Source organism: Parus major, chromosome 20, assembly GCF_001522545.3.
Source record: "Parus major isolate Abel chromosome 20, Parus_major1.1, whole genome shotgun sequence".
In the NCBI taxonomy this organism is placed as follows: Eukaryota; Metazoa; Chordata; class Aves; order Passeriformes; family Paridae; genus Parus; species Parus major.
Window position 1 is genome coordinate 13,696,750 of NC_031788.1, and position 15,919 is coordinate 13,712,668.

A 15,919-nucleotide genomic window follows, 5' to 3' on the forward strand; every position below is an offset into this window, starting at 1 on the left:
GGTTCAGGGCTGTGGGAATGGTTGGCATGAGCAGGGCAGGGGTACAAGTGCCCCTGAGCAAGAGCAGCACTGAGGATTTTCCTCCTGCAGGAATTGCCATCCTCCTCCCTTCCCTCCTGGGGAAGCACCAGGCCTTGCAGCTCTCTTTCCATAACTCCACAGGCAAGACCCAGACAGGAGCTTTCCTGACAGTATTCCTGTCCTCATTAGCTCCGTTTAAAGGGGGTGAGACATCTGGTTCCAAGTACAGCTGTGTGGTTGGGATGGAGGGCTTTTTCTCTCCCCAGAAAAAGCACTAAATCTGGCCATTTAAGACAAGGTTTTATAGGAGCTAGAGCTGGGCCGTGCAAAGTTCACCTCATTAAAAACAAGCCCAAAGCAAATAAAAGCAGGGAATAACAGAGTAAAAAATGTGGGCCACGAATGTCAGAGTGTGTGTGTTAGGAACTGGTAAGAAGTGAAGGGAAAAGTTTGGATATATGCACATGCATTCAAAGTTCTTGGTTTTTTCCACAAGTAAATATTTGGCTTTAAAACATAAACCTTTTGTCCCTTCTATTTCTCTTTTCTGTGAAATTTTATATATTTTTCCTCTTTTTCCAGTGTTCTTTGGGATACTGATCCTGAGTTAGCAATTTCTTTATTTCTGTGGCACGAGATTATCTTGGTAACATTTATGGGAATAAACCATGGTCACCATAGGAAGTGGGCTGGATGGTTCAGTCCTTAGTAAAGGGACATTTTTCTTGGTCAGACAGGTAAATGACACAGGGTTTGTCCCACTCCAGAAGCGCCAGGATATTGTGATTCACAGAATTCAGTTTTTGAAGATAACAAATTACATCCCCATGCTGCTGGACATCAGATTTCACTCTTGCTGGAAGTTTGTCATCTGATTTGGTTAAATACCATTTTCAGTGTTGTAATCAAAGCATTTATCTGCCCATCATGGTGCTGCTATTGAAACTTAGCCTTGGGACTCTCCACAGCCCTAAGGCTGAGATGAAGGACCTTCCTTATGTGATAATTAACCTGGAGATGGGCTCCTGCATGAGAAGGCTGGCTGGAGACACGATCGCCCCTGATGGGTGTGTTTGTAGCTCACATTGGGGCACAGCTTGGGGAAACAGGGAGAACGAGGTCAGTCTTACAGGGGAATGATCCTTGGAGCTGGTAATTAATAAGTGGGGATCTCTCGAGGCCGGAGCTGGTGGGATGCAGTGCTTTGCTGCCAGGCGAGTTCTCCTTTGTCCCAGAGGAGGAGCCTGTGCATTGCCTGTAAACTGCTCAGCCCCAGCTCCATCTGCTTGTCCTGCTTGGGATTTGGGTGTTGTTGTGCCAGTGAGGCTGAGCTGTTCCTGCAGCTGTGCCAGCGTGGGGCTGCCACATTCCCAAATCCCCGATCCAGGCTCACAAACTGGGAATGGAAAGCAGAGGAGCTCAGAGAGCTGTGCTGATGAAGCAGCTGGCACTGGGGGAATGTCCTGTGCCTCCCCCAGGAGGAAAACCGAGCCCAGAGGGAGCACAGGGGGAGCTGAGGCACGGAAGGTGCCAAGGGCAGGCAGAGGATGGGAACCAGGAGAGGGCTCTGGGCAGTCACCGTGGCTGTGTCTGCCAGTCCAGCATGGCCAAAAGGCCACGGTGGCATTTACAGCCAGCCCTGATTGCCAGTGCCACATGTCCCTGGGGAAAGGGGCAGAGCCCTGGGGTGGTCCGTGCTGAGCTCCCCTGCTGCTCCCTGGCAGAGCGGCCACATCGGGAACTGGAAAATCATTTCCAGGTCATCAGCTCGGTCAGGCCGACTCCTGCTGCTGCATTCTGCTGGGAATCGGCAATAAATGGCTAATTAATTTCCTCTGGATGTGTGCACTGTCACTGAGAGCAGAGCTTGGAGTGCTGGGATGGAAAGTGATTGGAAATACAGGAACATTTGGGGTGCAGGCTTGAAAAGCAGCTTGCCCTGGACTTGGAATTTGAGTCCTGTGTTCAAAGAACCCCCTAGAAATGGGGCCATCAGACCTGACCTCCAGCATGGGACACGCTGTCTGACAGCAGTGCCTGTGATATTCAGATTTTTTGCTGCCTGGGAAGCCTGGACTCCAGAATGCCATTTCCAGAGGCTGGCATGAAGCTCTGGGAGGGCCTAATGAGGAAAGCAATAACTTGGATCAAAGCTGTTTATCTGATTTTCTTTTAATGGCTTAAGTATGGCTAGGAGGAAAGTATGTCAGATGTGCAATATTTAAATATATATTCAAGAGCTGAATCTGCATAGATAAAATTGCAAAAGTACCAAAACTAGTTACACACTGAAGTCCTGTCTTTCTAAGTAATGAAAGCTCTGAATGTAATTCTTGTTAAAAAATCGATTGAAGTAATTCTTAGGAGCCTAAAGTGCCTATGAGAGTGGGATCCTATTCCTGAATCATTTGACATTTTCAAAATAGGAGCTGACAGATGTAAGTTTGGTGCAGAGTAAAGGGCCCATCTCATAATCTGAGTTAAACAGGCTCAGGTCAAGAAGTTCTGTGGAACATGTGCAGCTACACAGGGGAGCAAAAGCTTCCATCCACAGCAAAAGTGTGATGTAATTGCTCATATTGCTCAATCTTAAGCCAGCAGAGATGTCTGATGAGTGGGTGGAAGCTGTTTGTGTCCCTTCTGTCCCTTTTCACAGATGTGTTTTAGCAGATAAAAGCTGGATATCGAGCCCACACTGCCCGTGTCTGTGTGTGCAGGGGCTCTCCCCCGAGTGTGGGGACAGTCCCAGCTCACCCAGCTTCACAGCAATGACAGCCACAGCTCAGCACCCCCTTCCATGGCAGTGACACCCAACCTGCTCAGCTTCTGCTGGGAGCCCTTGTGCTGGGAGTTCTTGCCACAGGCTGGATCTGCCTGAAGAAAAGATCCCTATTTGGGTGTGATGTTGTGTTAAAATACCCATTTTGAGATGTGTTCTGAGATCAAGGGCACCGTGTGTCTCCCTAATTCAAATTATTTTTCTTTTTTTAAAAGAATTTTTTTTCTCAGTTCTGCCCCTAACTGTATAAATAGAATGTTTGTCAAACAGCTGAACAAAACCACTTAAAATGTAAGGGTTCTGAATGATAAATGTGGAATGTTTATGTAGCACAGTAGACATTGCTCCTGAGGTCAATGGTTTGCTGAGGAATGCTGGAGAGCAGAGACTGAGCTCAGAGTGTGTTTTCCCAGCGGATTCAGCCCAGGGCTGTGCCCAGAGGGTCACTTCACCCCTGCTGCAGCCAGTCTTCATCACAGCCCCCTTCAGGGTGCCCAGGGCTGCCTCAGCACCTCTCCTTCCCCATGGCCTGGGCTCCTGCCATGGCCAGCACTGCCAAGCAGGAGTTTCCCCCCGTTCCACAGCGCCCTGAAATCACAAAACCTCGGTGGGACAGGCCTAGAGCAGCCCTGGGACTCAGACAGGATTGTAACCCAGGGTGGGGACCTGATCTTTTCTTTCTCACTAAACACAAGTGCCACTGTCTGCTGGAGCATCTCTGGATCCCACTCGTCAGCACATCCACAGGGGCCAGCTGAACCCACTGTCCCTGTGTTTTGAAATAAGCAAGAAGAAAAATAATTGTCATTCCATCAAAGTGATGCTAGGCAAACATAGCCCAGTTTGCAAAATCAGTCATAATTTAACTTATGCTACAGATTTCTGGTGTAATTATGCTAGGGTTGTCTTCCCAGCCAGGAAGTGCTGGCACTATATATTTATTTCAGCTAAAACCCTGAGCTGATGCACTCATAGCAGTGAAACAGTTTTTCTGGTGGAATCCATAATACATTCAGGGGAGCAGAATGAAAACCTTGCAGCTTTGGCTGACTTATTTTTTAAGCAGCTGGTGAATAGTTGGAATCACAGCTCGTTCCTAGAGTCCAGAGAAGGTCTCTGAACACCCTAAATGTTCATGTACTGAATCTCTGCTGGTTTTGGTCCTGTGCAGTGAAAGCTGAGTTTCAGCAGAGTGGTGCAGAGCCAGCACAGCCACCTTGGTTTGGCTGTCATGAAGTGAATTTTATAAAACCATGCTATAAAAGACAAATTCTGGGTGGCAACTCTGCAATAAACTCATGTGTTCTGCTGTGCACAAATCCACCAGGGAGTCTCCTGACAGGCACAAATCTGAGCCCCAGATTTTAGCAGGAAGGCTCCAGTCCCTCCAGTGAACTGTTGAGCTTCCCAGATACTGAATTAAGCCACATTATGTTGTGATAATACAAAATGAGATTAACTCTGTTTGGATCCCAGAACTGGAAGATAAAATGTCTCTCTTGTCTTTGCAAGTGAAGTGGGCGCAATATTGGTGAGTGAAATGATGTATAAAATAAGAGGACCTGAAAGCAGAAGGTTTGCAGCAGGCAGGGGAAGGCAAATTGTCCTGAGCACATTTCCAGAGCACAGAGCCACAGCAGCTGTGGGCAGTGATGTGTGGCAGTGACTGTGTTTGCTCTCTGTAGGGACAGTCCTTGCTTCCAGCCCAGCTCTGCTGGGTGCCCTGCTGAGCTCTGGAGCCCTCCAGGCTGCCAGAGCCACAAACAGCTGGAGCTGCTGCAGAAACACAGCCAGGAGAAAGTGTCTCCTACCCACTGCCCATCCCCAGCTGGAGCACTACAAACTTTAGGGGAACATGAGTTCTTTCCTCCAGCAGGGGTTTAGCCAGTGGACCTCTCAGAGATGCTAACACAAAAACATGGCCACTAATTTAAAGCACAAAACACCGGCAGAAACGTTTTGCAAGTCGGTGAGTCATATTTTCCTCATAAAATTGTTGAAACCATTGTGCCCAGAAACAATTAAAGATGTGAGTAGGGCTGGAAAAGTTCAGCCATGAACACAAACAGACAGCATTATTTTGTTTGTAGAAGGTGGAGGTTGTTTGGCTCGAGGAACATCCTCAGCCTCAGTGAGAGGGAGCAGAAGGTGCAGTTTGTGTGTCCTGGCTGCTCAGAGGAGCCCCAGCCCACCTGGACACTTGGTCACTCCAGGGCTCAAACACCAAAACCTCTCATGGCAGATGGGCCCCTGAAGCAGGGCCAGACAAACCTACTCATTTCATCTAAAATAAATTGTGTCTTGACTTAAGGATGCACTTCTGAGGCCTGAGGTCTCACGTGGACAAATCACCTGAATTAAAGCATCACAGCCAGTGAATCCCTGGCAAAGGGGAGCTCTGCCCAAGACCCACAAGCTTTAAAAGACTCCGTGGTTTTCCCAGCAGTTTGGGGTTCCAGTTGCCCCTGGCAATAGACTCCTTTATTTTGTCCTGCTGTTTTTGTGCTCTGCCTGTGCAGCCCTGCTGAATTCCTGTTTCTGGGGAGCAGCAAAAGGGGGGAAGCTCCTCTGCTCCCCAGGGCATAATCCCTGCTTTGGTGAGAGCTGGACACACTGGCCTGCACAGCAGAGCTCACAGGTTGGAAGGAGGATTTGAACTGAGCTTTGTTGGGGTCTTTATCTGATTTATTTCTACCCTAAAGGGAGGGTAGAATTTGAGATGTGTCCAGATACTTTCTCTCAGGGTCACTTGTGTAGCCCAGCACTTTTACAGAGACACTCCAGCTAGCAAACCCTCTGTTTAAACAACTGCATTTGTAAGTCTTTCTTACAATAAAATGTTTTATTGACATCCAACTTATGTTCTTCTGCTCAGGAGTGTGAAATGAGCCATAAGGTTTCTGGGCCACAACAAAAAATCCATATGCAGGGTGTATAGAGAGGCATTGACTTTGTTGGCATTATTTTGAAGCAATAAGCCCTTGAATGGTGTTTTATTTCAATTCTCTTCATTCTTAGGGAGCTGAGAGGATGTGCCTGTGAGTTGCTTTTGAGAGGAGCAGTGCATTAGAGCAGGGCAGGGTCAGTGGCCTTGGGGACAGAGTTTGGGCAGCAGCAGAAAGAAAATGACCCCAGAGGGGCTGAAATGCTTCTGGCCATGCCCTCAAGGCATCTCTGGCTTCCACTGAATTCCAGCAGTGCATCCCCTGGAAATCCAGAATTACAGTGGGATTGTAAACACACATGGTCAGGTCCAGGCAGTCTGGGCAATTCAGGAGTTCTGGGGGTGTGGACATTTCCCACATTGTCCTTCACATCTGCAGTTCAGTCCCACAGATTTTACTTCAGGAGTCTTCTCATAATTTTCCACTTTCTGTTCCCTGCCAAGGGTCTGGTTGTGTTTGTTCCTTATCTTTGTCCTCCAAAGGCTTTCAGTGTCACATTAGGCAGCTTTAGAGCAGCTGCTCCTGCACTTTCCTCCTTCCTTATACCCATGAACTGAGTTTCCCAGGTTAAAGAGCTGAAAAATAGATCCTGGGAATCTGGCTTAGCCTTGATGAGGGATGTGGTCAATAACCACAAGGCTATTCCTTTTATTTCTTCCTTTGACAGCCTGTTATGCAATTACATTTTTCAGTAAGTTGCATGCTTTCTTCAGGCTAATGATCCTTTTGATGGGGTGACAGTTCAGAGACTCACAAACATCTGAAAACTAGAGGGAAGAATGGAAAATATTTTGAAACTTCAGCTGTGATATGATGCCAGTCTGAGCTCTAATGAAGGGTGTTAGGGAGGATCTTTTCAAAGCAAGACAATGTAAGTGCTGTATGGTTTAAGAGCTGGGGAAGAGGCACCTGAAGTTTCCATGTCAGGTTTCTGTGGATCCTCCTGAGGCTGTGGAGTGCTGTGGACTTTGCTTCTCTGAGCAGGGGAACACCTGGCCATGGCCAGCACCTCTCTGGAGACCGTGCAGAGCAGCTGTCTGTTGGATTTATCACTGTCACATCTTGCTCTCCACATTCTGCCTGGTTTTCCCAGGTGTGCTGCTGAGCTTGGCACAGAACAGGCAGGGAGATGGGAGCTGGGACCAGCCCAGGGAATGGCTGAGAGGCTTCTGAGCAGGCAGGATCCCTGCAGGATCTCTGCTCCTGGAAATCCAGGCCAGCTTTGCCCCTGCCTTGGTAGGTGATGGTGCCTAAAGCCTGGTCACTGGCAGTAATCCCTGTGCTCGTAGACTAGCCCAGAATTAGCAAAATACTCTCAAATCCCCTTCCTCTTGGGATGTGTGGAACCATCCAGCTCTTTGCAGGCAGGGAGGAGGTGGCTCTCCAAGTTGGTGGCAGAGCCAGGAGTCTCACACAGACATTTCTGGGCTTGCAGGCTGGGTAATGCCACGCTGGAGGGACAATGCCAGGCTCTGGGCACAGAGCTCCTGTCCAGCATCCACTCTGATGGATTAAAAGTGTTCTTCAGAGCACATTCTGTAATGTGGGACAAACTTCTGCATGGAGCATTCATAGCTCCTGCTTGGAGTTTGCACTTCTCCCTCCAAACACATCCTCCAGCTTTTTGTTATACCCAGATTTACTCACTTGTGGTGTTTACATTACACCAGCTTGAGGGGGAAAGGAAGGGAATTTTTCTGTATATGAACTGTCTGGGTGATTTTCTACAGCTGCTTTGAAGGATGTGTCTGTTACTTATATTGGGACTTGGATTCTATGGACATATGGCAGAGAACACAATTCTCCAAAAAGCAAAAGAGTTTGACTGATGGAAAACAAGAGAGCAATCCAAGAGAAACCCTGCCAGAGGAGGAGCATGAACCTGAAATTTACTGTTGAAAGCAGACTTCTGCCTTGGGCTTAAGCACCACACAGCCAATTCTACCAGGGACTGCAGAGAGCTCTGCACAGATGCAAGGAGCTGCTTTTTGGACCCAATGGAGTCTGGAGCTGAAGTGTTGTTCTGGCATCCTCTGGTTTGGAAATGTGCAGGTTGGCCTGTGCTCCTGAAGCACTGGGACAATTACAGGGTTCTTAAAAAGTCAGAAATGTAGAGAGCCCCCGAGTTGAGGCAATTCTGGCCTTTGCATAGTGAGTTTGTAAAATCCATCAGAAATCGAAGAGGGCATGAGAGATTTCATTTTAGACCGTTCAATCCCTTATTAATTGCACCGTGGATGGCAACACAGGAAACGTGAATTGCAGACAAGTCTTTTTTTCCCATTTATTCTGCTGCGTGTTGTTTTGACTTTCCACTTCCATGCAGCTCACGGCTTGCAGCAGCAGCAGGAGAGCTGCCAGGAAGGTTTGGCCTCATCTGTTTTTGTGTTTTTCAGGAGCCAGCAGACTCTGACTGGGAGCCATGTCGGTCAAGCTGACGTTTGTGTCCCCTGGGGACGGCGCTGGGATCAGCAGGAGCTGCTCCTTCACGGGATTCAGCACGGTGCAGAGCAGGAAAGCAGTGTAAGTGACCCTGGCTGGAGCCTGGCAGGGCACCCCAGCTTTCAGCTGCTGCTTTTGCCCCTCTGTGCTGAAGTGCTGGAGCTGTGGTGTCACAGATCCAGAGCTGTGTCCCCAGCACTGCCAGGATGCTCCAGTGCCATTTCTGCTGGGAAAACGGGGGATTTTAGGGATATTTAGGGAAAATAACTCCCTGCTGTTGTCCCTGCCCAGCTCTCACTGAGCTCTCCCAGCAGCCAAGGAGCTGAAAATCCCCTGGGGATGTTCCTGGTGAATCCTGACAAAATCTGTAGCAGCCCCAGACAAATCCTGCCAGAGCTGTTGGGGCAGGGCAGCAGCACAGGGAGGAAGGGCAGGGTCCTGGCAGGAGGGCAGGAATCAAACACAGCAATTCCCTGCTCTCACAGCAATTCCCTGCTCTCACAGCAGCCTTCAGTCCCCAGCTGGGCTCTGCAGCTGCTGAGCATCCTGCACTGATGCTCCCATTCTGCTCTCCATGACTCCTTGGGCAGCGTTGCTCTGTGTAGTCACTGCAGCTTTTCCACAAAAAATCCTGTGCTGTTTAACAATCCCTGTAAATCCCTGTAAATCTTGAGTGCTTTTAGAAGATATGACCTATAAATGGGAAATGAACAGGATCTCTGACTGCCAGTGCATGCTAGAGCAATAATAAAGTGAATCATTTAGCTGCACCCTATAGAAGCATTGGGAAGTGTGCCTCAGGAACATTGTACTCAGAAAGAATCCTGTTGTGTATCAGTAAAATCCTGACTCATGGAATGAAGCATCTCTTCAAAGAACCAGATGACTGAATTAAACTTTTGGTTAAACACAGCACGGTAAAATATGAACCAAAAATGAAATCCCTGTATGGTTGTGATGCAACTGAGTCTTCAATTTGGATAAATTAATTTGTTGGTGAAAGTGAAAATTAATGTTACCCCTAGCAAAGATCAGATATCTAAAATCACACCAACTGCTAAGATCTGGAGAAAATCTCTGTCAGATGACACAGGCAGGCTTGGGCTGCAGTCCAGAGGGAGAGTTCTAGCAGGGAAAGGAGCAGGGCTGAGCAGGACTGTGCAGTGGGGTCCCAGAGCTCCAGACAGAATAATTCAGCATCCCTTAGGGTCATCCTCTTACATCTGGCTGCAAAGCTTTCCTGACCAAGTACCTCTCTTTATGCACTTTCCTGATGTTGTTTTTCATTATTTGAGTGTTTAGACAGACAGTTTTGCTCAGGAATCACTGCAATAAGGAAGATTTCTGCCCTAGACACTCAGTCACAGCCCAGTGAACATGAGAGCCTGCCCTGGCACAGACAAGGAGTTTTTTAATCACCCTTTCCTAACTTCTCTGTCCCTCAGGCATTGTTGCAAAACTCAGCAGGAGCTCGCAGGGGCCCTGTGCAAGGTCTGTCCAAGGATGACACACAAACCAGCCCCACATGGACATTCTTCAGCACATGCTAAATATACTTTTGCTTTTCTTTAGTAATTTCCCCTTGGGTCTCAGTCAGACACAATTTTGTATTTCCCCACCATGGTCTCCACAGGAAGTAAATGTTATTCCTGTTATCTGTAAAATGGGAAATCTGATCCTTAAATTATCAGGTTCACAAGGGAAAGCAGCATGAGAACATTCAGCCTTTAGCTACTGGCCCTCCAGGCCATGTCAGCTACTTCACTTTTGTATGAAATGTATGAAAATGGGATGAAAATGTGTGAAATGTATGAAAATGGGATTCTTAACATCAGGGCTCCGTGGCTGCAGCAGCCACTGGGAGATGCTGAGGAGAAGGGGCAGTGGGGATCCCAGCCTCTCTCTGCAGCACTGAGGGGCTGTGCAAGGGAAGTCATTGCCAGGATTTAGGATCTGCACTCCAAAAATCTGAAGGTAAATTCCAAAATGAAACAAAACCCTGGAGTAATTTGGGCTTTTAATTTCAAAACAAAATTATCTTGTCTCTTCTATTTGGTATCTTGCTAATTAAAGTACTTGAGAGCTCGGAATTAGATGCTATTTCTTCTTGGCATGAAAGAATTTCAAGCAATGAGACTCTTTCAACTGCCTTTATTGGTCAGACTGTCCCTTCCAGTGTTATTCCTGTTGAAAGGCTCTCACTTTGCATGGATACATGCAAAGATACCCAAAATACATTATCATAATAAAGAAAAGTAATATTAATAGAAGGTTCTAATTTAACAGCTATGTTCCTTGTTGTAGGCAACCTGAGCTCCAAATGGTTTGGTTAATTAATTCTTTCCATTAAGGCATCATAAAAAAACAAGATAATCAGCGGTGTGAAGAAATTAGGTATCCAGCAATGTTTGGCAACACCTAGTTTATCAGATTATTTGCAGAACAGATGTTAAAACCTGGAATTAAGTGGAAATTTAGGACAAGGATAATTAAAGTAGGTACTCAGGGGCTTCTCTAATAGGACTAGGGACAGCTCTCAGGTGTGTTGGGCCTGGGCTTTAATCACCCAGCAAAATGATCTCATTAAGCCTCAGTTACAAGCCTGGAACTGGAAGCAGCCAGTGGGTAACTAGGGGGCCTGATGGAGTTCATCTTTCTCCAGGTGAGTAGAATTTTGAGTAGAATTTAGGATGGAAATTGTAGAGAAGGTAGAAAGCTGTTCAGAGAGCAGCTGCCTGGTTTGGCTTGCTTTGGTGATGGGAAACTTCTCTAGGTAATGTTATTTTAGAGGCTTTACTTAGGGGGATTATTAACAAACCTACATAAAAATAGCCAAGACTTAGGGGAGGATATGGAGAGAGGTGAGCCAGGCAGGAATTATTTGCAGAGAGCTCATTTTCTGCTTTAAAGGTGTCTCCAACTGATGGTTCAAGGTGTTCTAACTGCTTAGGTTGGCACAAAAAGTTCTGGGGGGGGGACTTCTGGTAGAAACAACATTTAATTTTGATTTTGCAGTTGCTTTTAAAAGTAATTATCTGAGGTTTTAGATGCTGGAAAAAAAAACCCTTGCTAATTATATCTTGTGTGCAGTCTGGGCCTGGCAGTTGGATTTTCACAAGTGAGTGGTGCTCTGAGGCACGGTTTGAAGGGATGGTGGGTGGCAGAGACACAGCAAGTTCTAAAGGCTCCAACCTTGGGCAGCCCAAGGTTTTCTGTCTGTGTGCAGGTGCCAGAGGGGACTGGCCCTGCAGCAGGGCTGCCCTTGGGGTGCCCCCTGCCCTGCTGGGCTCTGTCACTGCCAGGGCACCCTCAGGTGCCCGAGAACCAGTCAGCGAGTGGGACTGGGACTGGACAGAACTGGTACCCTGGAGCTCTGTGCCCCAGGCATCTCCAAGTGATGGGCTTCACCCCTTTCTGAAACTCCTTTCTCTTCCTGCAGCAAATCCCTCAGCAGGAGCTCAGTGAGATCGAGGATGTCACTGAAACCCCCCAAGGCCTATAACTCCCTGCAGAAGGGGGCACTCATCTGGGATCCAAAGCCTCTGCAGGTGAAGAAAATTTTTGAAGCTTTGAAGAAAGGACTTAAGTAAGGACTTTTTCAATATTGTAATTTGCTTTACCCAGTTGTGCTGCTTAAATCTGTGTGTCACTGTGCTCTGTGTCCATCCTGAACATCTCTGAACGTGTGTGGTGGCTGCCCCAGACCTGGGACCTAAAACCAGCTTCATTCACTCTCTCAAGCACGGGGCTCTCTTTGTTTTGTTCTTTTTTTGGTTTATTCCACTCTGCAGAGTGTCAGTGAGCACTGTCCATCTCCAGGGGAGCCACTGAGGCTGGCAGGGCAGGGATGGGACAGCCAGACCTGGGGAGGGGGTGGCAAAATGTTTTTGGAGAGGGAACTGTGTGGAGTTTGTTTTGAATCAAAAAGCTGACTTAAAATGGAACCTGAAAATGAGGGAGTGCCCTGCAGAGTGGGGAAGGGGCTCATGGAGCACTTCTGTTCTCCCTGTGCTAATTACTGAGCCCTTGGAGTGAGCCCTTCTAGGGGGGTGTCAGGATGGGCCTTCTGGGGTTTTCTGCATTATTTTTTTCTCTCCCTCTTTTAATAGAATTAAACTCCAAAGTTCAAAATTTCTCTGTGATCTCTGGGTATCTTGTAAGGCAAATGTCTAAGCAGGTTCACCTGAAAACTTGAGCTTTTTGATTTCCCAGAATGTTCTGAGTCTATTATCACAGAAATTTCATTTACACCCTGCAGCTGCTATTGGAAGATAAAATACCTTTCCCTGGATTTGTAAACCCTGCAGCTCTTTCTGCTGGCACCCTCCTAACACTTCCTGCAGTGTGCCACTGCTCTCCTCCACATTTTACTACTCTATTCATTTTGGTCATAGTTTGTTTTCTTAAGCAAAGGACATCAAATGCACTGTAGTAATGCTTTATAAAGTCAGATGTGCCACATTTTTAGTCCAATAAAAGACCATGAAATCTTCGCCCTAAAAATATCCACCAATGTCTTATTAGAGGATTTGGATTTAAAAGAAACAAGGAAACCAAATGTTTTTGCAGAGCTGAGAATTTATCTGAGCTTAGGGAGGAGAAACTATAAAGTGGGTCAGAATTTGTTCCCAGTTTTGCAGCGAGTGCCACATGATCAGCCTCCTGCCAGGAGTGAGTGGCTGACTAATGGACTGAAGTAACCTACAGAAAACAACTGGATCAAATAGCAATGCAAAGGCCAAATTTTAAGTAAATGCAGACTAAGTCCACTCGGTGCTGGAGTGACTTGGAGTTTTAGTACAGAACATATTTTACGTGCCTGTTTCTTTATAGCTATAGAAAATAACTCTTTATTCTGCTGACCATCTGGCTGCCATTGCATCAAGCTGATAATTCTAACATACTTAAAGCTAAAAGAGATGAAGCTTTTTAAAAGGTGGGTGAGTGCTTTTCTGCCTCCAGCCTTGGCTGCTTCTGCCCTGAGCTGTTCCTGGGCAGGTGTTAAGAGCAGCTGAGTGCTGGAGATGTGGCATGTCTTGCCTTTGGAACAGTGAGAAAATGAAATGCATCAAAGCAAATGTGAGGAAGTGTAGCTGTCTAAAATGAAGTTATTTTGACTGCTCAGAGGCTGTGTCTAAGGATGTAGTGTTTACCAGGTGATTCTGGCTCCCTTTTAAACATCAGAGGAAAAAGTTACCCAAGTCTGCTGTGTATTAAAAGCAAAGCTGGAAGAGTCTCAGCTGAAAAGGTCTTAGGGCCTGTGGAAAGTGCTAAGGCAGAGCCCATGCATGCAAGCAGCTCTAGAGAAGCCAGCTGGCACCGAGTGCTTCACACCTTGCAAAACAGTTCTCCTGGAAAAAGGAACAGTTGCATTAAGAAATTGCCTTAACATGGTCCTCAGCTCTGTTTGCTAAAGCCCTGGGCAGCATCTGCCCCACCTCACCTGTGCAGGTGTTTCATGGGGCAAGGCTCTGGCTCTCTGAGGTGGAGCTGGCTGCTGAGCTCTTCCTCACTGGAAGTGCAGAATTCCCCAGGATGAAGCATCCTGCTGCCTTCAGGAAAGGGTCAGGTGGGAGCAGCTAGGGAATCTGAGAGGGAGCTCTGTGACTGATGTGTGTTAGAACTTGCCATTCTGCTGGATCCCCTCCCCAAGGGATCTCTAGGGACTCTCAGGAGGCTCTAACGTGGGTTTGCTTTCTCTCCAGTGAATACCTGGAAGCACATCAGGCTGAGCTGGATTATCTCTCTGGTCGGCACAAAGACACAAAAAGGAACTCTAGATTGGTAAGGTGCTTTCAATGTTAAATACTTGAATAAGAATCACAAAAGTAGGTGCTTTCTCCCCCCTGGGACTGAGTCCAGTTAAAGCATTGAGGTGGGATCCAGCAAAACAGCACAATCAGGCATTTCCCAAGCAAGGCAGCCCCTGATGGAGAATTTAACCTGAAATTTCTCATTTTCAATAGCCAGCAGTGCTCTTCAGCTCATGTTTCTTTACTGGGCTGAACCTCCCTGTGCCAGTGATCAGTGTTTGCAGTAGGAATTTAGTGTAAATTAGGAATCAGTGTAAATTAGGAGTCTTGCAGGGCATACAAAAGTATTATTAATGCCACAAATCCGGGTGCTCCCCTCCTCAGCCTGTGCCATTTCTCTTTCAGGCTTTCTACTATGACCTGGATAAGGTAAGGCTCTTGGGGATGGCATGGAATATTGCAGGTAGAGGAAAATGGGTGATTTTCTGTCTGCTGTGTTACCTAATGACACATTTAGGAAATGATTTTTAAATCCCTTTCTCTCTCTCTGCCCTCATCAAAAGCAAATCCGCTCTGTGGAGAGATACATCAGGAAATTGGAGTTTCACATTAGCAAGGTAAGGGGTTTATACCTTGTACCTGTCAGGCTCACACTGCTTTGTAAGTGATCTACCCACAGGGAAATACATGGATTATAATTCATCTGAAGGGGAGAGTGCTGGGGACTTGCTGAGAGCTGTAGCCACCCTTCTTACAGGAGGAGGGGATTTTTATTTATTTCTTTTCCTGAATGGTTCTATTCAGGCTGAATGTTGGGCACGACCCAACCTGAGTTTTCCTGTGAAAGCAGTTTGCATTTTGTGCCAGTTTATTCAGCAAATGCTGCTCTGGGAAGCCTGATGTGCCCTCCCCACGAGGGGCCACAGGGGCAGTTCTGTGTCTGCTGCCTCTCTGGCACAGCTCTCACTGCAGGGGCTTCACTCTGTGCTCAGGGAATTGCTTTCCTGCTCTGCAGTTCCTGTCAGCAAAGCCTTGCTCTACTTCTTGTCTTGTGTTCTGGTGAAAGCAGAGCTGCTTGTGTTCCTGGGAGAAGTGTGGGATACTGAGGAGCAAATGTTGCACTCTGTAAAACGCAGGAGCTGCAGTGCCCTGACACAGACATTTGGGTTGGTTGGTGGCTGTTTTGCCAGGAAACACTGCTGATGTTCCTTTCCAAAACTCCTGAACTATGCCAGGGTAATTCCAGTTCCTTCTTTCCCACGTCCCAAAGGTAGAAGAGCTCTATGAAGCTTACTGCATCCAGTGCAGGCTGAGGGATGGGGCCACCAACATGAAACACGCCTTCTCCCTGTCCCCTTCCACCAAAGCCTCCAGGGAGAGCCTGGTGGAGCTCTACAAGAATGTCCAGGAGTGCACAGAGGTAGGAAATCCTTCCCACTTGTAACCAGGACCTGCCTGTTCCCTCACAAAAATGTGCTGGGAGGTGCTGCTGGCTTTTTTTTTTTTAAAGGTGTGGGTTAAAAACTTCATGTGTGTGAATAAAATACAGGTACACTGTATAAAATTCCTTAGTGCTGGGGTCTCTTACAACTTCACTGGAAGTGTGGGATGAGAATTGAAGGGGTAAGCTGTGCTATTTTTACAAAACCAGTAATGGAAGGCAACTGACAGTGATGAGCTCAAGGAGTTCCACTCTTCTGAAAGATTTTCTGTTTTACACAATCCATTCATATTACTTTTATCTGCCTTTACTGGTGAAAATGTTTGTGTGTCCTTTAAAAAAAACCAAAAAACTAGCATGTGTGGGGAATCAGCTCCTCTGCAGTGCTGGTGACTGCAGTGTTTCTTTTAGGACATGTGCTTTATAGAGGGGGCTCTGGAGGTGCACTTGGGAGAATTTCATGTGAAGATGAAAGGTAGGTTCCTCTCTCCTTTCCTTCATGGGTTCATTGATTAGGGGTTTCATGGGTTCATTGATT

At 47.0% G+C, this 15,919-nt stretch overlaps 1 protein-coding gene across 5 annotated transcripts in view; it reads left to right on the forward strand.

Moving 5' to 3' along the window:
• Positions 1 to 15,919, forward strand: part of RIPOR3 (RIPOR family member 3) — a 41,446-nt gene that overhangs the window by 10,347 nt on the left and 15,180 nt on the right. For all 5 annotated transcript variants that reach the window (XM_015647533.2, XM_033519194.1, XM_015647534.2 and 2 more), the window contains 7 exons: positions 8,142 to 8,268; positions 11,627 to 11,773; positions 13,893 to 13,971; positions 14,346 to 14,369; positions 14,504 to 14,557; positions 15,211 to 15,360; positions 15,793 to 15,856. In XM_015647533.2, coding sequence (XP_015503019.1) covers positions 8,168 to 8,268; positions 11,627 to 11,773; positions 13,893 to 13,971; positions 14,346 to 14,369; positions 14,504 to 14,557; positions 15,211 to 15,360; positions 15,793 to 15,856 — 619 coding nt within the window. In that variant the 5' untranslated portion in view covers positions 8,142 to 8,167. The remainder of the gene's footprint in view (positions 1 to 8,141; positions 8,269 to 11,626; positions 11,774 to 13,892; positions 13,972 to 14,345; positions 14,370 to 14,503; positions 14,558 to 15,210; positions 15,361 to 15,792; positions 15,857 to 15,919) is intronic.